At 51.2% G+C, this 22,449-nt stretch overlaps 2 protein-coding genes across 6 annotated transcripts in view; one reads left to right on the forward strand and one right to left on the reverse strand.

The window, feature by feature from the left end:
* The window catches only part of Extl3 (exostosin like glycosyltransferase 3), a 68,885-nt gene extending 60,031 nt beyond the window's left edge, over positions 1-8,854 (forward strand). For 4 of the 5 annotated variants that reach the window (XM_042699832.1, XM_042699830.1, XM_042699831.1 and 1 more), the window contains 3 exons: positions 346-490; positions 4,145-4,273; positions 6,425-8,854. In XM_042699832.1, the coding sequence (XP_042555766.1) occupies positions 346-490; positions 4,145-4,273; positions 6,425-6,634 (484 nt within the window). In that variant the 3' untranslated portion in view covers positions 6,635-8,854. The remainder of the gene's footprint in view (positions 1-345; positions 491-4,144; positions 4,274-6,424) is intronic. The other variant, XM_042699835.1, reaches the window with a different exon arrangement.
* A 6,056-nt stretch (positions 8,855-14,910) lies between these two features.
* The window catches only part of Ints9 (integrator complex subunit 9), a 69,845-nt gene continuing 62,306 nt past the window's right edge, over positions 14,911-22,449 (reverse strand). The window contains exons 14-17 of the mRNA XM_042699839.1: positions 21,965-22,132; positions 17,596-17,694; positions 16,690-16,824; positions 14,911-15,574 (exon numbers count right to left, since the gene is read on the reverse strand). Coding sequence (XP_042555773.1) covers positions 15,398-15,574; positions 16,690-16,824; positions 17,596-17,694; positions 21,965-22,132 — 579 coding nt within the window. The 3' untranslated portion in view covers positions 14,911-15,397. The remainder of the gene's footprint in view (positions 15,575-16,689; positions 16,825-17,595; positions 17,695-21,964; positions 22,133-22,449) is intronic.

Below are 22,449 nucleotides of genomic sequence, written 5' to 3' on the forward strand. Positions count from 1 at the left end.
GAAATCAGATTCTTTGGCTGTTTAGACTAGGGTTATTTGCTGCTCTGGAGTTGCAGGCATAGCATCCACAACCCCCTGGGCTGAGCAGAGAGGGACAGAGTAGCCTCTAAAGAAAATCAAAGAGATAGGAGCTAATTCCCCGAGAGTCAGAAGGAACATGCAATGGGACTGCATTGTCTCTGGCTGTGCATCCTCACTCCCCCACCTGACTTCTCATTTGCTGGGCATCTGTAGATCTTTTTTTGGTCTCCTCATCTGAGTGAGAATGTCAGACAAAGCTGTGATGGTAAGCATCACTGGTAGTCCCCAAGCTGGGATCAAGTATGTTGCACTTGTGTTTTCAAGAGTGTGGAGAGAGGCACGTGACCGAATTGTGGGCTTCCCTGGCCGGTACCATGCGTGGGACCTCCCTCACCAGTCCTGGCTCTACAACGCCAACTACTCCTGCGAGCTGTCCATGGTGCTGACAGGTGCTGCCTTCTTTCACAAGGTAATGCAAAGCCGCCTGCGCTAGCAGGTACTTAGCTGTGCACCTCTGGGTGGTAGATGCTGTCCTCACAACCGCTCTCCTCCTGCAGAGCAGGAGGAAAGCCAGTTCTATTTCCAAACATTGGTTCTCCCTTTATGAAACCAAACATACTGGTAACGGAGGTCCTGGGAGATCCTTTCCATGAGCTCAGTGTGGCCACCACCCACAGTTCTCTTATTTATTCTTATGTAGCTGGAATGATGGGCACATGCAGCTATGCTCAGCTGAATGTGGCTGAACATGGCTTGGACTGAGCCCTGCCCATCCCAGGCCCCCGTACCTGACTGCACTGAGCTTGCTTCCCTGGCCTCACATTTTGATATTCACTAAATAGCAAAGGGCACAGACCTGTTGTCATCCCCCCTCTCCTCACTGTGAGCTACTTTTGCTCATGCCCATCTCTCCTCTGCGCGTCTGTTCCGTAAAGTGGCTGCTGAGCACTTGATACGTGGCTGGTCAGAACTGTGCTAAAGCTACAAAGTGCACATCGGATTCTGAAACTCTGCACGACAGGAGTGATCCTCATTTTTATATTGATTTTGGAGATATTGGGTAAATGAAATATTTTTTACTGCTTCTCTTATTTTCTGGTGGTGTTAGGGACCAAATGCAGGTCCTCAAGCTTGCTGACCACACACTCTTCCACTGAGCTGTACCTCTAGCTTGCTCTAAATTTCCTGGTTACCAGGAAATTTAAAATGCCTCATGGACTTGGGTTACGTTCCTCGACTGAGTGCTGCTAGCCTGTACTTTCCCTCTGAGGTCTTCCACTGGGCTCTGAAGAAACTCTTCTCAGATGAGCAACTTCTCTCCACTGCCCACGTCTCAGAACACTTCTGCCTGTCCTCCAGCCGACAGACCTGACTTTCCTGTGAGGTCACTGCTTCCCTTTCATGGGCTCCTATCAACTGCATGGCTACTCATTTCCCCAAATCTGTGCTTTGAGCAAGGAAGGCACAGAGAACATTTTCTTGTCCACCCTGACACACTTACCTCTTAACTGTCATGGGAAGTCTCTGTGGCAGCCATCTGCCAGCCATCAAAGATGTTGGCACCTGTTTATCATCCATGTCCTCTGCGATTCCATATGCTTCCCCTGCCTTCCTGGAGGGCTCCGTTCCTCCTTCTGGGGAAGATGAGGCATGTCTTGTTGTTCGTGTGTCCCTGCCGTTGCCTAGCATACTCATTCCCTCACATTCCTTTTTTATTTTTTTGTGTCAGTCCTGGGTCTTGAACTCAGGGCCCAGCCACTTTTCCTGAGCTTCTTTTGCTCTACCACTTGAGCCACACACCACTTCCAGCCTTTTCTGAGTAGCTTGTTGGAGATAAGAGCCTGAGACTTTCCTGCCTGGGCTGACTTCAAACTGCGATCCTCAGATCTCAGCCTCCTGAGTAGCTAGGATGACAGGTGTGAGGCACCACGCCTGGCTCCCTCACACTTTTGAAGACACCTTACAAGCTGGTCATTTCCTTGGCCTTTTGCTGAGGTTTGCACTTGTATCTCATCATTTTCAGGAAATCTCCTGTGTGTCCCTCAGGCACTTCATCTGAGCTTCGCCCAAGGCTCACCGACTCTCCTGCAGCTCCTCCCATCCTTCCTTCTCATGTGTTCACCTCCAGTGGTAGTGTCCTGCACATCTCCCCACTACAACTACAACTTCACCAGTCATTTTGTTAGGGAACTAGCCTAACCATGTAACATTGAGGTGTTTGTGTGTGTGCTGGTCCTGGGGCTTGAACTCAGGACCTAGGCACTGTCCCTGAACTTCATGGCTCAAGTGCTCTATCACTTGAGCCACAGCTCCACTGGAGATGAGTTTCAAGGACTTACTTGCCTGGGCTGACTTTGAACTGAGATCCTCAAATCTCAGCCTCCTGAGTAGCTAGGATTATAGGCCTAAGCCACTGGTGCCCAGCTTTTCTGCCCTAATGTGTGAGCCAGGCACTGGTGGTTCACACCTGTAATCCTAGCTACTCAGGAGACAGATTTGAGGATCGAGGTTCAAAGCCAGCCTGGGCAGAAAAGCCTGAGAGACTCTTATCTCCAATTAACCACCAGAAAACCGGAAGTAGCACTGTGGCTCAAGTGGTAGAGCACTAGCCTTGAGCTGAAGAGCTCAGGGACAGCACCTAGAGTTCAAGCTCTATAACCGACCAAACAAAACAAAACAAAAAGCAATCCCATTTTGATCTGTTTTCTAGTATTCATGTTCCAAGCTTAGGGGAGATGGGTGGATGCACAGCTGGCTGGGGGGCCCTGTCTGATGAGGAATCCTTTGTAATTACTGCATTTTCAAATAGGAACTATACTATGCTTCATTAAGGATGTTATTATTATTAATACTAATATAATAATATTATTAATACAGGGGTCTAACCATTGACATCTATTTTATTTTCAGTTTTGGGCCTTGAAGTCAGGGCCTAAGCGCTGTCCCTGAGCTTTTATTGCTCAAGGCTAGTACTCTACCACTTGAAGCCATAGCTTCACTTCCAGTTTTCTAGTTGTTAATAGGAGATCAGTCTCACAGACGTTCCTGCCCAAGCTGGTTTGGAATTGTGATCCTCAGATCTCAGCCTCTTGAGTAGCTAGGATTACAGGCATGAGCCACCTGCGCCCGGCTTGACCATTGACTTTTAAAGAGCAATCAGAGCTTGAGAGGGGAGACTGACAATAGACAAGTGAGTTCTCAGGTCTGAGCAGATGCTGCTGGAAGCAGCTCCTTCAGAGCTGAGCACGTAGGAAGGTTTGCAGGTATTTGTTGCATTCGTTTTGAGTGTAACTTGATTTCAGTTTTAAGTGACTGGATTCTTAATAATACTTCTGTGTAACAGCAAGCTCATTTATTAAGCAGATTTGTTCCCAAGTGTGAACTGGATGCCATACAACACTCCGCATTATGAGAGTTTTCAGGCAGGATCTTCACATAGACTAAGCTAGTCTTGAACTTGTAGTCTTCATGGGATTTCAGGTGCATGCTACCACACCAGCTTCTTGGGATATCTTAAGAAGTTTGGTGTTTCTCTGAGTGAGATGAGACGCCACTGGGTGACAGACATGTCCAGCTGTACTTCATTCCACACCGCTGCTCTTCGGGTGGCGGGTCGGGGCGATGGCTTGGAGCAGGGGTAGCTGGTGGCAGTGATAGATGTGGTCAGACCAAGAGTCTTGTCAGTGAGACAGCGAGGGACTGGATGTCCCATGGTTCTGTGGGTTGTTGAGGCCTGGGAAGGCCACCAGCTCTCCTTGCTTATCTGTTATTGCCACTGTCAGTAGAATTCTGCTCAGCTGACACCATGTCTAACTTGTTTTGAAAGCTTTGTATTGATTTCAATATTGCTGAGATACTAAGGAAATTACATGAAATGAAGGATCTTAAAGGTGGCAATCATGGCAGTTGGAGTTGGCTGATTTTTCATTCAGAAGATTTGCATTGCAAGATGTTGAGCATTTTTGGCCCCCAGCTCCCTGAATGCCAGTGCTTCCCACTCCTGGCCTCACCCCAAGCTGAGGCCCCTTTCATGTAGTGCCTATATTCATGGGAAATTTTTCCGCTGAAAGCCAAAGAATTGGGGCCTCTAACATAATGTTAATTTTTTTTCTTCCCCTGACAGTATTATGCCTACTTGTATTCTTATGTGATGCCCCAGGCCATCCGAGATATGGTAGATGAGTACACCAACTGTGAGGACATCGCCATGAACTTCCTCGTCTCCCACATTACACGGAAGCCCCCCATCAAGGTGAGGGTCTGCTTCCTATGGCTGTGCGTGTGAGCAGACGTAGCTCCCCTCCCTTGCTTTGCTGGAGTGCAGTCTCTTCCAGCTTCGGCCTCAGTGGCTCTTCTCCACCGTAGGCCAGGATACCTCCTTACTTCAAAGGATCTGTTGTAGAAGTAAAGGAGTTGTCACTACAGGGCTGGTAGTTTGGAGCTGGCTGGACAGATGTTGCAGCTTTGTTTTCCCCACCTGTAACTGGAGTTTAGATGTCCTTCAGTCAGGAAGCAGTTACAGTTGCTAAGACTGTATGCAGCGAATGGTTGTTGCCAGAGAGAACATTGGGCATCCCAAAGCGTGGAAGACTTTTTGAACAATATCCAAGTAGTGTCTCTGTCAGTCACTGCTTTGCAGTGAGGGCCGTTACTAATCTTTCCCTTCATCTTGATATTTAGTATTCTTTTTTTGTGAGGACTTAATAGAAAAATTATGGATCGGGGTTACGTTGCAACCAAGGGCCACGGCTGGGAAAGGTTTGGCCTGGTCTGAGTGACCACATAGACTCTGAAATATATTTGTGCTGATTTATTGCATGGAACCAGTGTTCACTACTTACCAAATTGTTCACCATGGAAGACATGATTTAAATTATGAGTGCATGCTGTTTAGCCTAGAAATTCCCTTCAGAGTATAGGTGTGTGCAGTGGGCCGTGATTAGTTCTTTCTAAGGTTCTTTCCTCCTGCTGTGCTAGCCTGAAGCCTGAGCCCAGGGAGTCATGGAGGGAAGGAGCGGCCTGTGCCCTTTGTGCCAGGGTGCTAGGGTGCTGTATACAATTCATATTTTGTAGGGCTTGAACTCTGGGCCTGGGCGCTGTCCCTCAGCTCTTCAGCTCAAAGCTAGCGCTCTACCACTTGAGCCACAGCACCACTTTTGGTTTTCTGGTGGTTTATTGGAGATAAGAGTCTCACGGCCTTTCCTGCCACAGCTGGCTTTGAACTGCAATCTTCAGATCTCAGCCTCCTGAGTAGCTAGGATGACAAGCATGAGCTAACACACCTGGTGGGCCTTTCAGTTTTTGTTTGGGGTTTTTTTTTTTTAACTGTATTTTTTTTTTGGTCTTTTCTTTTTTGGTACTGGGGATCGAACCCAGGACGTTGCACTTGCTAGGCAAGCGCTTTGCCACTGAGCTACATCCCAGCCTGGGCCTTTCAGTTTTTGAGCAGTTACCCATATTATTTGCTGTCAGACCTTTAAGCCTGGTAACTGAGGGTTTCTTAGTTTTGTTGAGTGACACCTTTGGCCCACTTGGCCCTTTTACTTGGCAGTCTGGACCCCAGAACGTCTCTGAACATATACAGTGCACGGGTCACAGAGAAACTCATATACATACTGTTTTATTGATGTCTGTGAAGATCTCATTGAGTACGTTCTGCACATGGTTGCACTCACTGGAAAAAGGGGGCCGAAGCCCTTCCTCCTCGTCTCTCTGCCAGGCGCCCTCTGTCCCTGCCTGTGTCTCGTCTCTCGTCCGGCCCTGGGGTTTCCAGTCTCTAGCTGGGCTTTCAGAGCCCTTTCAGAGCTCTGCTCTGCCACATGGCTTTGTAATTGTTTGAAGTTTTCCTAATAATGATTAGACCATAACCACTTTCTCAATCTAAGTATAGTCGTCTTGGAAACTTTTAGCAAGGATTTATTTTAGCGTATAACAGGGTTAAAATAGGGAGAAATATAAAAAGGAGAAATATGTTGTTTCTTTTGCAGAACATGTTTGTAATTTCTACATATAATTTGAAAACTCCTAGATATAATTTTCTTACATGTCTTTATAAAATGATAAGTTGTATTTTATACTTATTTGACTAGTTCCTATTGAGTGATTTTTCCAGTCTTTGCCATTAAAAGCATAGGTGAAATAACTTAGTACCAACGTCTTGGTGTATAACCAAGATCATTCCTGGAATAGAATTAGAGAGGATGATTCCAAACACTTGCAGGCTTTGCTGTTAGGTACAGGCCTTTACTAAAGCTTTATTCATAGCTGAAGGTAGGATTCCCCATAGGCGAGTGGGTGGGCGGGTGCGCTTCACGGTGATGCGGCATTGGGCGGACAAAGCTGTGGGCGGGGACAGTGTTAGCACTGGGATTCTCACCCTCTGCTCTGTCACTCCTGTCCCCAGGTGACGTCACGGTGGACTTTCCGGTGCCCAGGATGTCCCCAGGCCCTGTCACATGATGATTCCCACTTTTACGAGCGGCACAAGTGTATCAACTTTTTTGTCAAGGTGTACGGCTACATGCCCCTCCTGTACACGCAGTTCAGGGTGGATTCCGTGCTCTTCAAGACGCGCCTGCCGCACGACAACACCAAGTGCTTCAAGTTCATCTAAGGGCCACAGTTGCGGGGAGGACAGGCAGAGTGGGGGCGGCGCTCCCAGGGTCCCTGGGCCTTGAGGGCCTGGGGACATCTGCTGGGCCAGTGGGCCAGGCCCTCTGCTGGGAGAGGCGCAGGCAGAGTGGGAAGGAAATAGCTGCCTTTATCTTGGTCAGCCACACTGGGCCGTGGCGCCCTGGTCAGCGGAGGAGGGCTCCCACGCAGGGCACTGACTGGCAGTGCACACTGAGGACACAGTTCATAGCCCAGGACAGTGGCTTTGTGATGTTTAAAGTCAGAAAGAACTAGTATCTCAAAAGAAGTTTCAGATCTGCCATCCAAGGCTTATTTATATATGTGTGTGTAAACACACACACACACACACACACACATGCATATTTGGTGGGGTGAGTAATTGAAATTTCTGCCTCTCTCGCCAAGGGAGGGGACCAGTCAGGCTCTGTGCGTCCTGTATTTAGGGACTGTGACTGGGGGAAGTCTGCCTTCTTCTTCCATCTCCCATCCCCCCAGGGGTATAGAGCGCAGAAATAAGAAAGGGACCTGTGTGGCTCTTAAGGGTGTTGGAGAGGGTGCTGTCCCTCGGTCCAGTCAGTGGTTGTAACCTGGTCCCCCTCCCACAGAAAAGCTGGGGAAGGACCTGCACTGCGGCCGGCCATCAGCCCTGCAGTCTTCTGCTAGGTCAGTGGGTTTGAAGATTTCTCATTGGGCAGTGACAATCCCAGAACTCATGCCTGCTCTCCTGTTATCCCCCTTGTTGGAGAGAGAGAATGGGAAGCAAAGACTGTGGAAGGTGTAAAGCTGCCCCCATCAGCGGCGGGCAGTGCTGTGGGCCTCAGGCTTTCTGGAGTGTTTTCTCTTGGATGAGACAGCAGGAGGACTTCAGGCTGTCCTGCCAGACACAGGCGGGTGGTCTGCAGGCCAGCAAGCTCTGGTGCGGGACAAAGCGCGCCTCCTCCTCCGAGGATGCCCCCGGCTGGCCGGGGGCCTGGCAGCAAGGCACCTGCCTTGAGATTAATACTTGGGTGAAATTCACCTTTCCCCACCTCTGAGCCTCTACCTGTGCCCTGTAGGTTTGGTATGTGCTAGAGCTGTGAGAGGCTGGGAATTGCCAGGAGAGCTCACGCCGTCTTGGGATTTCACAGGCACTCACACCCCAACTCCCCACTTCCGTGGCCCGGGCCGCGGTGGCAGCTGGGAAAGCCAGTCACACAGGCCGCGTGCCAGGGACGTGGCCTGTGCCTTGTGTTCTGAGCTGAGAACGTTTCCAGCCCTCCACAGGCTCGGGTCCACCCTGGCCCGAACCCACTTCCGTCCTCCTGAGACCGTGATGTCCCGTGTTTGCGTTTCTTGGGGCACATTCTGGCCGGCGGTGTCGCTTGCTGTAGGTCCACACTGGAGGCCGCCCGGCCCGGCAGGGTTCGAGTCCGTGGGGAGGACGGGCACCCGCGCCGATGCCCGCCCCCCCTCCCCCCCCCCCCCAGCACAAGGGTCCACGGTGGAGTTTTGTAAGAAATAAATGGAGGCGTTCCGAGGAGGCGTGTGGAGGCCTTGCTTTCTGGGGGAGGTCTGGGGGGAGGACCGGGCCTGTACCTGTGCTGGGGCTGGGAAGATGGCCTAATGGGAGAGCGCTCAATTCATGCTCGAAGCCCTGGGTTCGAGTCCTTGGCACCACACACAGAAAAGCCGGAGGGCCACCGTGGCTCAAGGGGCTGAAGAGCCCCAGCCCTGAGTTCAAGGCCCAGGAATGGGAAAAAGAAGGTCTGCTTAGAGCAGTTTCTGGGTGCGAGGGCTGAGACACGCTGGCAGCGGAGCCCCCGCTGCCGCCCGTTCACCCCACCCAAGCCCCCGGACCGGTCCTACCCCTCGTGCAGGCCCGAGGCCCGGCCGCAGCTTGCCTGGAGGTGTCTGCGGGTTCAAACCCCGCTCCTACCAAGGGCTGACACGTGAGCGGTCGGACTTAAACATACTCCAAAGAGGAAGGACTTCGTGGAAGACCCAGGGCTCTCCCCAGGCCGGGGTAGTACTTACTGCTCGGCCTTGCAGGTATACTGCTTCCGCTGAGCTGCAATCAAACACAATAGAAAGCTCATCTACCACTAAGCTACACACCAGCCCTGTTTCTGCCCATTTCTGGTTTTAGTGAAAATTTTATATATTGAAATGTATAAATCTAAGCTGGTCATTAGTGGCTCACACCTGTCATTCTAATTACTCAGGAGATCTGAGGATCACGGTTCAAAGCCAGCCTGGGCAGGTAAGGCCATGAGACGCCTACCTCCAATGAATCACCAAAAAGCTGAAAGGAGAGCTGTGGCTCACATGGTAGAGCACTAGCTTTGAGTACAGAAGTTCAGGGACAGCACCCAAGCCTGAGGACCAGCAGGGGGGAAAAAAAAGATTACTATGAAAGCACAAAGTTCTCTCCCAGAGCCACAGTGCACTTAGCTGTCACACCCTGCATTCCCTATCAGTCCTGGCGCTTGAACTCAGGGCCTAGACACTGTCCCTGAACTTCTTTTGCTCAAGGTTAGCACTCTACCACTTAAGCCACATCACTTCCGGCTTTGTTTGTGTGGTACTGAGCAATCGAACCCAGGGCTTCATGCATGTGAGTCAAGCACTCTTTACCACCAAGCCACATTTCCAGCCCCTTCTGTGTGATTTTATTCCTTTAAGTATAGCGAGGTTTGTTCTAGCATCTAGCACCTGGTGTCCATGGTAAATGCACCCACACGCGGGGAAAATGTGTCTGTAGCTGTGGAGCCAGGATCTTGGACATACTGATTAGCTTAGGGGCTTGAGACCATCTGTGAACTTAATGCTTTTGTCTAGTGATTAAAATCTCCACCAGTTAAGATTTCTTTTCCTTTTAATGCTGTTTATTTTTTGCTTCATTTATTTAAAACTGTCATGAACAGTTCATGACTTTTTAAAAAAATAAACTGCTCTTTATCGTCTCAGGTACTACAATCTCTGGCAGTATTCATGCCAGTTTTATCCTACGTGCAGTTCACGTGGTCTATGTCCAGTTTCTTTCACCGTAACAGCCTCTACATAATGTGCATTTCTTCCAGGCAGCTTATCTTTAGTTACTGTTTTGTTAATCCATGGCCATGATTGCTTTGTTTTACTTACTTGCCTTGTTTCAAAGATCTACAGAGTTTATGTGCAGAATTTGGGCCTGCTCACTGAACCTGTCTTCTGGGATCCTCCTCTTTCCACAGCAGCGATGCTGCCTTGCATTGTAACCTCTGCTAATGAAAGCTGTGAAACCCCATTTCCTCCCGGAGCGTCAGCTGTCCCACAAAGCACTTGGGTCTCCACTAAAGGCATCTGCCATTTCCTTTTTAGTTTTGATTCCCTTCAGCTGGACTGCTTTTTTCTTTTATGTTCTGAGGCCTTATGTGTGTGTGTGTGTATGCATGAGCATATGGTCAGGCATTACAAGTGTTTTAAAACAGTACCTGAAGAAGGTCTGATCTGGTTTTCTGTAGAGGGTCACTCAGTAAATGCTTTAGGATGTGTGGGCCATGTGTGATTGCTGTTGCATTTCCTTCCCTGCCCTTAGGTCACCTGCCAGATTTGGCTTGCAGGCTTTGAGCAGCAGCAAGCACCAACGTGGAGAATCATTTAGAGCCAGGGTGAGTGACAGCACCCTGTAGAGATAGCTATCTTTGCGCCCACATACAGGTTCTTGTTTACAAAACGGCAATTAAGAGACTGACCCTCAGGAAATGTAGATTAAGCCTGTAATTGCGCATTTCTGAAATTTCTATTTTTGCCCCTCTTCTCCTAAGTTAGGCCTCAACTTAAGAGATAAGGTAGAAAAAAAGACTCTGTCCCCAAAATGCTGATGGTCCGCCAGGCACTGGTGGCTCATGCCTAGAATCCTGGCTACTAAGGAGGCCAAGATTTGAGGATCACGGTTTGAAGCCAGCCTAGACAGGAAAGTTGGTGAGACTCTTATCTCCAATAACCACCTACAGCGCCAGAAGTGGCGCTGTGGCTCAAGTGGTAGAGCGCTAGCCTTGAGCTGAAGAGCTGAGGGACAGTGCTCAGGCCCAGAGTTCAAGCCCTATCTATGACTGACCAAAAGACAAAAAAAGCTGATGGTCCAAAACTTTTATGTTGATCAAGTTATTGGTGGCACTTAGTGACTAGGAAAAGTTGAACAAGAAAAGTTTATTTTCAAAGTGTGTGAGCACTATAGTTACTAGATTAAAAAGTTGTAATGGGTGACCTGAGAAATGTTAGATTTAGTTGAATGTGTATTTACCTAGAGTTTCTATGTATCGTGGAGATAGTTCTTGCTTGCAGTTTACATAGTTGCACAGCAGAAACAAATGACTAGGAATGATTGGTGTGATTTACTGTAGAGGAGAGTAAAATCCTGCAGGTGGAGTTGTCGCCATTTTCCCCCCAGTGGCCTCTAATACTTACGTAAGGGACAAATAATAGCATTTGTGCCTAATGACAAGATGCGGCTATAACACTTTTCAAAGGCCTGGAACCTTAGGAATTAAATGTTTATATGTAAAGTAATATTTGATGGTGGGATTAAAACCTACAGTGGCTATAATTCTAGCTATAGGGGTCACCATCCCAGGCTAGCCAGGTAAAAAGTTTGCTAGACTCCATTCTGATCAATGGCTTGGGAGTATTAGCTGGGATTGTGGCTCAGTGGTTGAGTGCTTGCCTCTCAGTACCACATAAACAGAAAAAGCCAGAAGTGGTGCTGTGGCTCAAGTGGTAGAGTACTAGCCTTGAGTAAAAGAAGCTCAGGGACAGTGCCCAGGCCCTGAGTTCAACCACCAGAACTGGCCAAAAAAAAAAAAAAAAGGCTGGGAGTGTTGGTGGCAGTGTCCACTGTCCCCAGGAACAGAAGTAAGGCACAAGTGAAGTTCAGGCTGGGCGAGGCATAGAGTGAGACCCTACCTCAAAAATAACCAAGGCCTGGGGCTGGGAAGGTGGCTCAGTGGTAAAGCGCTTGCCTTGCATGCCTGAGGCTCTGGGTTCGAGTCCTCAGCACCACATAAGCAAAAAGAAAAAAGCTGGAAGTGGCACTGTGCTCAAGTGGTAGAGCGCTAGCCTTGAGCTGAAGAGCTGAGGGACAGTACCCAGGCCCAGAGTTCAGGCCCCACTACTGGACCCCCCCCCCCCCAAAAAAAAAATAACCAAGGCCAAAAGAGGCTAGAGGCTCAGTGTAGAGTGCTTGCCTTGTAAGTGTAAGGCCCTGAGTTCTAGCCCATAAGATTGGAAATCTTGGTCTCAGTTCTGTACTGCCCATCTCTAGGTTTAGTGTGACTTCCTCTTTAATTATAATTGGGTGTCCTGTCCCAACCCCCACCCTCACTATTCCTGGGGCTTCAACAGGGCCTGAACATTGTCCCTGAGCTTTTGTACTCAAGGTTATTGTTCTACCACTTGAGCCACAGTTCCACCATAGGCTTTAAGAGTCCCAAGAACTTCTGTTTGGGCTGGCTTTGACTTTGATCCTGCTATCTCAGCCTCCAGAGTAGCTGGCACTACCAGGGTCAGGCACTGGTGCCCAGCAGGACTTTATTTTTACCCTACTTTTTGGTTCCAAGAGGATTAATGTTATTCATGCATTGTGCCCTCCTCTGGGAGGCCTGAGGCGGGTGTGTGTGTGTGTGTGTCTGGGAGGCCTGAGGCGGGTGTGTGTGTGTGTGTGTGTGTGTGTGTGTGCTGTATGAGCAAGAGGAAACCCCTCTCAGCCAGTGTGCTTGGGGTCTTAGCATGCCATCATACACTTGAAGGTTTCCTCACTCATTCTGTTGCTATATTACGACGCTTGGGAAAAGCCCACTCCTACTGGCCTAGGATCCTGGGGGTTCTGGGAGTCAGGACAGGAGAGAGACTGGACACTTGTCCACCTGTCTGCTTCTGAGCCTGGTAGATGTGGTGGAGGACAGAAGCCACTTAGAGGCTGGGTGTCTGGCAGACAGGTAAATGGTAGCTGTTTCCTCATCCAGCACCTGACTGCGGCTATGTGGAGAAGTCAGCAGTCCAGCCAAGCTGAACCACATTCCTTCCCCACAGAAAGCAGGTAAGAGATGTTTATTTCTGGGTCCCTAAGATTTGGGGTCATCTGTTATACAGCATGGACATCTGTATACCACTTTGTGGAAAGATCTGTTGAGAGAACAACTCGAGCCAAAGTACATTTAGAGTTTATTCTAGCATAGAAACAATCCAGATTCTGTGTCTGCCACAGCACGGTGTGGAAGGGGGCTGTGATGCAGAGGGAACGTGAGGAAATGGACTGGACTGGTTCTCGAGGGGGAAGTGGAGTCAGGGATGGGTGGTGGCTCCCGCTCTGCTAGCATAGGTAGCGTGCAGTGCCCCGTCTCCCAGCCCAGTGACTTGTTAGGACTTGAAAACAGACGTAGGAACAACACTAGTCTTCTTTGAATTTTAACCACTTGCCAGGCAGGCACTCTCCTAGCTGACTCTCTTGCTGTGTTGGTCAGGGCTGCCTTGGTGGGGGCTTTCTAGACTAATCTGCTGATGCTTTGATGAGAGGAGGCACTGGCTCTCTCTTCGTTGAGACAGGGTTTTGTGAGTGTTTCGCCAGGCTGTCATTGAACCATGGTTTTCCTGATCTCAGCCTTTAGTTCACTTGTTTAGATTTTCTCAGTTCCCATTTCACCACTGTGCTCCTGCAATTAGCAGAGGTTGCTGCACGCCTCGCCAGCACCTGCACCTGCACGGGGCTTCCAGTTTGGTTTCTTAACACCTGAGGCATAGTCCAAGCGGTCAGAACTGCTTCCTCCCGGGACCTGGGAAGGCCTAGACTCCCTCTGCTCTCAAGAATGCGTCTTTGCTTCCTGCCGTGCAGGGGCTGAACACATCTCTAATTCTGAGGATTCCCTGTTCAGCGGGCATCTGCGGCCCCATTGTACCCATGTCTGGCTCCTAGTCACCAGCCCTTGAGAGTCATGCCTTGTGCTGTCTGTGGCGCTCTTTGACACGTCCCAGGGCATTTCTGGACACTGCTACGACATTCCGATAAAATCACTGTCAGGGGTTTTGAACTCAGAATGTTTTCCATTTTTCAAGATATTTTAAAAAAGGTTTAAAACCTTAAAACCTGGCCCTTGCCAAAGTCTGTTAGAAAGGACGCCGATGCACACGGGCACATTTACAACTCTTCCTAGGCACAGAGCTGAGGTCTCATGGCAGTGTTGCTGTCCCCCGCCGACAGGCTCCCGCCAGTATGGTGTCACCTATCCTGGGACGCAGTTGTCCTGTGGAAACAAGCCTGATGATGAAGTGGCTCTGTGCCAACGTGCAGCTAACTGGAACCACTTGTCTTCCAGGAATTCATTATTCCCGGGGCTGGGAAGGTGGCTCAGTGGTAGAGTGCTAACCTTGAGCTGAAGAGCTGAGGGACAGCGCCCAGGCCAAGTTCAGGCCCCACAACCGGACCCCCAAAGAATCCATTATTCCCATAAACCTTTTCTCGGGGGGGGGGGGGGGGGGGAGCAATCGTGCCTCGCTTAAGTGTGACCCCGCCAGGTCACCAAGTCCCTTTGGGATCCTCGCGATAGCCCAGCTGGAAGGCGACAGCCAGTAGGTTCTGGCACAGGCAGGCCTGCCACCAGAACCCCCCGGGAAGCTTTCACCCGCCACCTCCATGGCTGGTGTGTGCGCGACAGCTCCTGCTGTGGGAAGGTAGGCGAGATGAGCGGAGGCCCTGCCCTGAGCTGCCTAGCGTGGAATTGGTTCTGGCACTGGGGATGAGCACGGCAGAGTGAGGACCACGAGCCACTGTTGTCATGTTCTGTGGGGGCCACAAAAGCCCACAGGTAGTGCAGTCCGCCAGCACACATCATTTTGGGGCAGCTTAAGTGCAATGTGTGTGCATATAACTTAAGGAGAAATACGTTTGTTTTTGCAGGGTGAGGGAGATCGGGTTCAGCCTCACTCTGCGCCACTCTGCCAGCCCTGCTTTGACTTTTTGAGACGATTGTTTCCAGCCAGTGGCCTGAGCTTGGTCTCGGGTCTGTGCTGACCCGTGCCAGTCACCCAGCTGACGGTGCGCCAGCGCAGGCACACACCGAGGCTCCTGGAGCCTCCTGAACTCCTGTCCAGGACGGCCGCAGCCCTGGCTCTCCGCATGATAGGGCTTTTTTTTTTTTTTTTTTTGGTATAAACAGTGCTAGGTTTTATGATTTAATACGCGCAACCTAAAATTTGTTAGGAAGTGTTGGTTTATGCTGTTCTTACATATTTTAGATACTACATCACTGTTTAGACCATAGTTTCAAGAAAGCATGGATCGTACTATAAAAATAAGTTTATTAACAAAGTGGACTGCAGTATAAAATACAGATAGATGGGTTTACTTTACTACTTTTTTGGGATTGTGGTTTTTGCGCGTGTAGAAGTACTAGGGTTTGAATTTATGCTTTGAATTTAGGCAGTTACTCGGCAGAAGTTCTGCCACTTGAGCCATGCCTCTGAGCTCCAACTCTTTTGTGTGTGGGGGGAGCAGGTGTGTGTAAATAAAGTGAGACTTGTTCGTGAACCGCGGAACAAACTCGGGCCTCACACACCCAGCCTGTCACCTTCACTCTCCTGCCCACCACGCACGTCTTGGGCGAGGCGGGCTTGTCGTGCCAGGTCCTTAAGCGCCGCCTCTTCTCTCCTGAGACCGCGGATGTGCAGACACACAGCTGCGGGCGTCATGTCCCTCTGCGGCTCCGCTGTAGCCTTCCAGGAGCCCGATGGCCACTCAGAACTTCTGCAGGAATTTGAGGACGAGGTCCCGCAGTCGGACCCTCAGCATCTCATCGTTGTCACAGATGATGTGCGTGGAGTCTTCTTCAATCTGGATGAGCGTCTCAGCTTCCTGGAGCAGGACGATGTGGCCCTTGGCTGTGTCTTCCACCTTAATGTCACTGAAGCCATGCTGCCCCAAGAGAAAGAAGAGATGGCTGACCGCAAATGGAGGGAGACTCTGCACCTGAACCGCTAAACCTGACACTCTAGGTCTGGCTGGACAGTCTAAGAACTGGTTATTTTTGACATGCCTAATGCAGTTCTGTTTTGGTCAATACTGGGGTTTGAACTGAGGGCCTTGTGCTTGCTAGGCAAGCGCTCTCTTCCACCGGCTCCATCCCTGCAGCCATTTCTTTGGTCTTACAACAGGGCCTATGACAGCAACAGAATCCAGCCACATCCTGCACGTTCCCAGGGCGCCTCTGCATCCTGAGTCTCAGCTGTTCTGAGTCGGAGAAGATTCCACTTCCTGTTCCCCCAGGGTGGGCAGATGTTTGAAGGGGAGTGAGGCATATCTGCAGCCATCCTGGAGTTTACTGTCAAATTCTCTTACAGAATGGACAAAGAGCACTGGCGTCATCTGTGCTTGGTATAGACAGTGCCTGTGTGCACAGGCCTCTCTGCAAAAGTGAGGCTCCATGGAGAGAGACCATCGTCCATGGTCATGAATGCAGGAGCCTCAAGAAGAACCGTGTGGGAAAGCTGAGGTCAGAGGAGGAAACCAAGCCTTCCAAAGAAGAAGTCCTTTCTTTCCTTCTTTTTTCCCTCCCTCCCTCCCTCCGTCCCTCCGTCCCTCCCTCCCTCCCTCTGCTCAAGGCTAGCACCCTACCACCTGAGCCACAGCGCCACTTCTGGCTTTTTCTGTATATGTGGTACTAAGGAATTGAACAAGGGCTTCATGCATGCTTGGCAAGCAAGCACTCTACCACTGAGCCACAGTCCCAGCCCAGGAAGCCTTTTCTTTTAAGATGCCAGTGGAGAAAAGGTTCATCATTAATCGGAGTAAACCACTTTAAATTGATGTCAAGTGAGTTTTTCTAACAAGAAACAGCATGTACGAAAGGAACTGTACTCGATAGCTGGCACATGTAAGTGAAGCCCTCTGTGTATCACAGTAAATTAAAAAAAGGAAGGATGCCCCCTTGCCCACCCTGGACGAAGCAGAGCGCAGGAACAGCCTGGACCATGGGGAAAGCAGGGCAAGGCGGCAGCACGTGCGCTGGAGCCGGGGTCGGGGTGGCTCACCTTCTCCAGGGTCTGCACGAACTGCTCCACAGGGATGGAGCCGCTCAGCAGGGGCTTCAGCACTTTGCAGTCAGGGATGTCCTCGCTCACCCGCTTTCTCTTCTTACCAGGGGGCTGGGCCGGCCTGGGCGGGGGCTGCGGCAGAAGGAAGCACAGCTGCCCAGAGTGTCCGCCTCCTCTGCTGCTGAGGCTGCAGGAGGCCCAGGGCCCCAGCTGGCAAAACCATCCACACCAGGCCACCGCGTCTGCGAAGCCCTCTGCCTTCCTCAAGATCCATTTCTAAGTTCCATCAACCCAACTCAGTTTCTGCTGAGCAATGCCTAACAGACTGCGGCGCCGTCGCCACGGCCGGACCCCAGCTGTGGAGACTGTTAGGAGACCGGGGACAAGGCCGGACCCCAGCTGTGGAGACGGAGACCGGGGACAAGGTCGGACCCCAGCTGTGGAGACTGTTAGGAGACCGGGGACAAGGCCGGACCCCAGCTGTGGAGACTGTTAGGAGACGGGGGACAGGCATTGCTAGGGTGACTTTCCGGGTTGTTGAGTGCGTGGCGAGGATACGCAGTGCTAGCATGGCATGTGGCAGCTGTGCCCGGCATAGCTCAGGCCTGCAAGTCCTTTAGGAGACAGGTGCCCCACCCGAGCCCAGGCCTGGAGCCTTCACGGTTGAACTGTGGTACTTCTGTGCCAGGCCTCCTAAGGGGACTCCCCACAGCACCTGCTCACCCTACAGCGCTCAGTCTGAAGCCTGGAGTGGAGGGTGCCACGTGACCCCCTCTCCAGCCACCCTGCGTCTCTTCCCTGGCACCTTTCTGAGGCCTGCAGCCAGAGAAGGAAGTCGCCAGGAATTTATATGAAGAGCCTCTGATCCAAACAAGCCTGCTCCGCCTCCCGCCAGCCTCCTACCTGAAGCACGTGCTTGTTATCTTTAGTGTGTAGCACAGCCGAGACGGTTGCCAGGGAGATGCCAGGCTTGATCTCCATGGGCACCAGGGAATCTGCAAGCTGAAGGCAAATGTGGGCTTTTTAGGTGGCCCTCTGAGAAGAGGAGCTGAGCAGGAGTGGTGAGCGCGGCGAGGCTGGCCCTACGCCCCCAGGAAAGGCCACGCTGGACCGTGGCCTAGAGGTGCTGCGCAGCTTGGCCTGGCCTGGTGGGAGAGGGGCCAGGCGGCCTCGCTGCTCCAGATGGCCAGTGTGACGATCTCTTTTAGGTTTTATTTACACTGCTGTAGGCGAAAAGGAACCAATCCCTTTAAGAAGTGAAGAAATGGAAGTGTTTTTGTAGAGAACAGTGGTTATGGAAACACCTATACAAATCTACCACTCTCAATGAAGGAGGGCGGGGAGACGAGGGAGGGAGTGGAGGTAGTGACAGGCCGTGTTCCTGCCACGCAGCGTTTGCATGGGACACTGCCCAGCGGCGCTGAGCGTGGCAGCCGGGATTCCCCAGGCGGTGCGCATCTTGTTATGTCACCCAGCACCTGCCAAGCCTGCCTCAGGATGTCTTGGACTCACGGCTGCTGCTCAGGCAGCTCCAGACAATTCTGGAAGCTCTCTCATAGACCCCGCTAGCCCCTAAAAACACTTCCTGATCATTCTGGCCTTGGCTCATCCTCTGCCCACCCCCCCGTGGCTCACGTGGCGTGACAACAGGACTCTTACATGGCCTGCAAACTCTGACCGACTCTGTGACTGACAGTGAACTCTTCTTAAAAATGACAAATGAACTTAGGGGTCAGGTGCTGGTGGTGGGAGGCTGAGATGGGAAGATCATGGTTTCAGACCACCTGAAGCAGAAACTGTGAGACTCCGTCTCAAAGGAAAGAAGCTGGGCGTGGCAGTGAGCACTACAACTGGACACCTAAAATGGGTAGATCGCAATCCACACAAGTGCCAGGCAGGGAAATGAGACCCTATCTCAAAATAACCAGTGCCAGCCAGGCGCCAGTGGCTCATACCTGTAATCCTAGCTGAGACCTGAGGATCGCGGTTCAAAGCCAATCCAGGCAGGAAAGTCCATGAGACTCTTATCTCCAATAAACCACTTGAAAACCAGAAGTGGCGCTGTGGCTCAAGCGGTAGAGCGCTCGCCTTGAGCTGAAGAGCTGAGGGATAGTGCCCAGGCCCAGAGTTCAAGCCCCACGACCGACCAAAAAAACCCTAGTGCTTTAAAAAAGAGCTGGAGGCATTGAGCACCTACCTAACAAGTTCAAAGAACAGCCAGAAACAACATAACCAAAACTTCATGAAATTACTGAAGCCTAAGGTTCTGAACATGTGTCCACCACTGCCCCCCGCCCCCCCCAGCTTAGAAAACATTACGTTTCCATCTCAAAAGTAGCTGCCCTTCCCCGGGTAAAGATTAGGCTTTAAATGTCACCTCACATTGGTGTGTGTGTGTGTGTGTGTCCCCGTCCCCATGTCCTGGGGATTGAACTGGGGGCCTGGATGCTGTCCTGAGCTCAAGTCTAGTGCTCACTCTACCACTTAAGGCACAGTTCCACTTCCAGGTTTTTGGGGTGGTTGGTTTATCTGCGACAAGAATCTCATGGACTTTCCTGCCCAGGCTGGCTTCTAACAGTGATCCTTAGATCTCATCCTCCTGAGTAGCTAGGATTACATGTATGGGGCACTGAAGCCCAGCTACATTGACCTTTTTTTTTTTTGTCGGTTGTGGGGCTTGAACTCGGCCTGGGCGCTGTCCCTCAGCTCTCCAGCTCAAGGCTAGCGCTCTACCATTTGAGCCACAGCGCCACTTTGTTTTCTGTGGTTTGCTGGAGATAAGAGTCTCACAGGCTTTCCTGCCTGGGCTGGCTTTGAACTGCGATCCTCAGATCTAGGCCTCCTGAGTAGCTAGGATTACAGGTGTGAACCACCAGTTCCCGGCTACGCTGACCATTTTAAAGGCAAAAGAAATCCCCGCAGCAAGTTAGTTTAGAAAGTTTTCTGTTAATAATCAAAGAAGCTCAATTCAAAATGACACACCAAAATATAGCCAAGGAAACGAGAGTGCCGCCCACCCTGGGGCAAACGCTGTGCTCCTTTCTGAGAACAGCTGCACATGTGCCCTGGGGCCGTACACCAGGTTTCAGGATGACTTTTCAGCCTGGGCAGAAAAGCTCCTTTCTCAACCCATGGCGGGGCGTGGCTATGTGGTAGGCTGAGATCGGAAAGATCAGGGCGCCAGGCCATCCCCTGGCACGAGTCCATCTCAATGGAAGTACTGGGGTACAGTGTGTGCACCTATCATCGGCGCTATGAGGAGAAGCGAAAGAGGGGAGGGTGCAGCCTGGGCACATGTCTGGAAGGAAGCAAGACCCTCTCTCAAAGAGAAGCAGCAAAAACCCCACAAAAAAACCAAGCCAGGCGCTGGTGGCTTAAGCCTGTAATCATGGCTACTCACGAGGCCAAGATCTGAGGATCATGGTTCAAAGCCAACCTGGACAGGAAAGTTCATGAGATCCAATAAACCACCAGAAAACCAGACATGGCACTGTGGCTCAAGTGATAGAGCTCTCACCTTGAGCTGAAAAGCTGAGGCACAGCACCCAGGCCCAGAGTTCAAGCCCCACGACCAACCAAAAAACCCCCAACAACAAAAAACCCAGCTGGAAGTGTGACTCTGCCAGGAACTGCCTGCCTAGGTAGTGCAAGGCACTAAGTTCAAACCTCAGTGCCATCTAAAAATCAATAGTAAAATAGAGTGGAAATAAATCATGAAAGTACAGCCCTCCCCCTCCCCCCTTAAACAGAAATAGGGATGGTTAGCTCTACTTCTGGGTTAAGACCAAGACTGAAACTTGGCATTCTTTTGAAGTGAGGAACCTGTTTTCATCTCCCCCTATCCCAAGTTCCAATCAATGCCATACTACTGAAATGAAGAGGAAGTACCGCATGAAGCCAAGAGGAGGAAACTGCTCAGAGACTTCAAGAGAACAGACTCGTCACCTGGGGAGCCGTAGGAAGCCTGACCGGCTGCCAGCCTAGCTACCCACAGGGCCACGGGAACACGCACCTGTCACCCAGAGGGCTGCAAGGGTGACTGGTCCTCGTGAGTGAGCTGCAATGAGCAAGAAAGTGCTTAGCCAAGAGAAGGAAGTGTGGGATGCTGAAGTCACAAGCTCCATGAACGCCCTGTGTTCCATGAGCCCAGACAGCGCATCCCGTCCACCCGTCCTTAGTCTTCCCACCCCACCCTCCCCAGCAGAGAGCAGATCAAGAACGGCTACAAAACGTGATGGCTGCCCACTTGCATGGACCCTAACAATGAACAGAATAGCTTGCATCTGTGTGCTGCGCCACTTCTGTCTGAATTATTAAAATTATCTTGCATCTCATTTACTGTTCTCAGTGAAGCACTTCCGGAAACCAGCCTTGTGGACTGTGGGAAGAGAAACATTCTAGAGTGTCCATTTTTCATCCAAGGACTGGATATTTTTTTATTTTTACTTTTTCCCAGTCCTGGGCTTCAATTCAGGGCCTGGGCTCTGTCTCTGAGCCTCTCTGTGCGCGAGGCTAGCGCTGTACTACTTGAGCCACTGCGCTGCTTCCGGCTTTTTCTATTTATGTGTTACTGAAGAATCAACCCCAGGGCTTCATACACACTAGGCAAATGCTCTACTGAGCCACGTTCCCAGCTTGGATACTGCTCTTCATCGTCAAAACCCCAAAAGTAGCTTGAGCCCCGCACTGGCTCTCCAGCGACAATGGCCCAGCGCAGCTTGTTGCAGAGGCAAAGGCGTCAGAACAGCCTGCTACTCCGCCACTCCTCGTGATGGGGTGCTCCTCCTCGCTCCCCAGAGGGAGCACCAGCACCCCTACAAATGCCTTTCCTCTATCCCTGGTTAAAGCAGCAAGATTCCACACACTCAGGTCCTAGACTTCCATGGACCAAACCTTGCAATCATGCTACACTGCATACAGCAGCCGGTTAACATTCCATTTTCCTTGATTCCTCTCATCTCCTCCATTTTCTCTAACTGTAGTGAAACCTGGCTCAGTCCTCGTGAGGTCCAGGAAGAATGGGGGTGCGATGGCTGGAAGGGGTTAGGGCAGCTGGCACCAGCTGCTCCCCAGGGTGCACTTGCTGCATGGACCCACTGCGCAATGCGCATCATGAAACTTGGGGGGCCAGACCATCCCACCCCTGCACTGTTCCTTGCCTAAGGGTCTGTGTGTTTGACACAGCCCCCAGTAAAGCATCCCTGGGATCCTTTTCCTGAAGAGACTCAAGTGGAAAAGCGCCAGGTGAACTGTAAGAAAGCGAAGTGCTCACCTCGGGCATGATTTCAATCTTTTCGTAGCGACGTTTGAAGGGCAGAGCAAGGACCTCCGCTCGCCGGTAAGACATGGCTGGGGGCTGGCAGTCGATCATGAGGTCCATCCTGTGGGACTGGGTGGGGGGCGGCTGGGTGTACTGCTCAGGACAGACCACGTGCAGGGGCTGAGGACCAACAGACAGAGTTACGGGAGGGGGCTGCGAGCAGGGCGCCCCCGCTCAGGCCGGTCACTCATCCCCTCAGGGCCATCACTGGTGAGAGAAGGCAGCGTAGGGGACGCACACGCAGGTCAGGAGCAGCCGTGGTGATGAGTGGAGGATGAAACTGTCTTGGTTTATACATCTCACTATAGTCAAGAAACCTGCAGGCTGACCTCCACGCGTCTACTCCCAAGGGCTGCTAAGCTCCTTTTGGGCACGGCGGGTCTTCCCTTACGGAGCCCTGGGAAGTCTGGCAAGAAGTGTGACTTCCTGTGCTAGCG

This window comes from Dipodomys spectabilis, unplaced genomic scaffold (assembly GCF_019054845.1).
Source record: "Dipodomys spectabilis isolate Male_0828 unplaced genomic scaffold, ASM1905484v1 ptg000263l, whole genome shotgun sequence".
NCBI classification, from domain to species: domain Eukaryota; kingdom Metazoa; phylum Chordata; class Mammalia; order Rodentia; family Heteromyidae; genus Dipodomys; species Dipodomys spectabilis.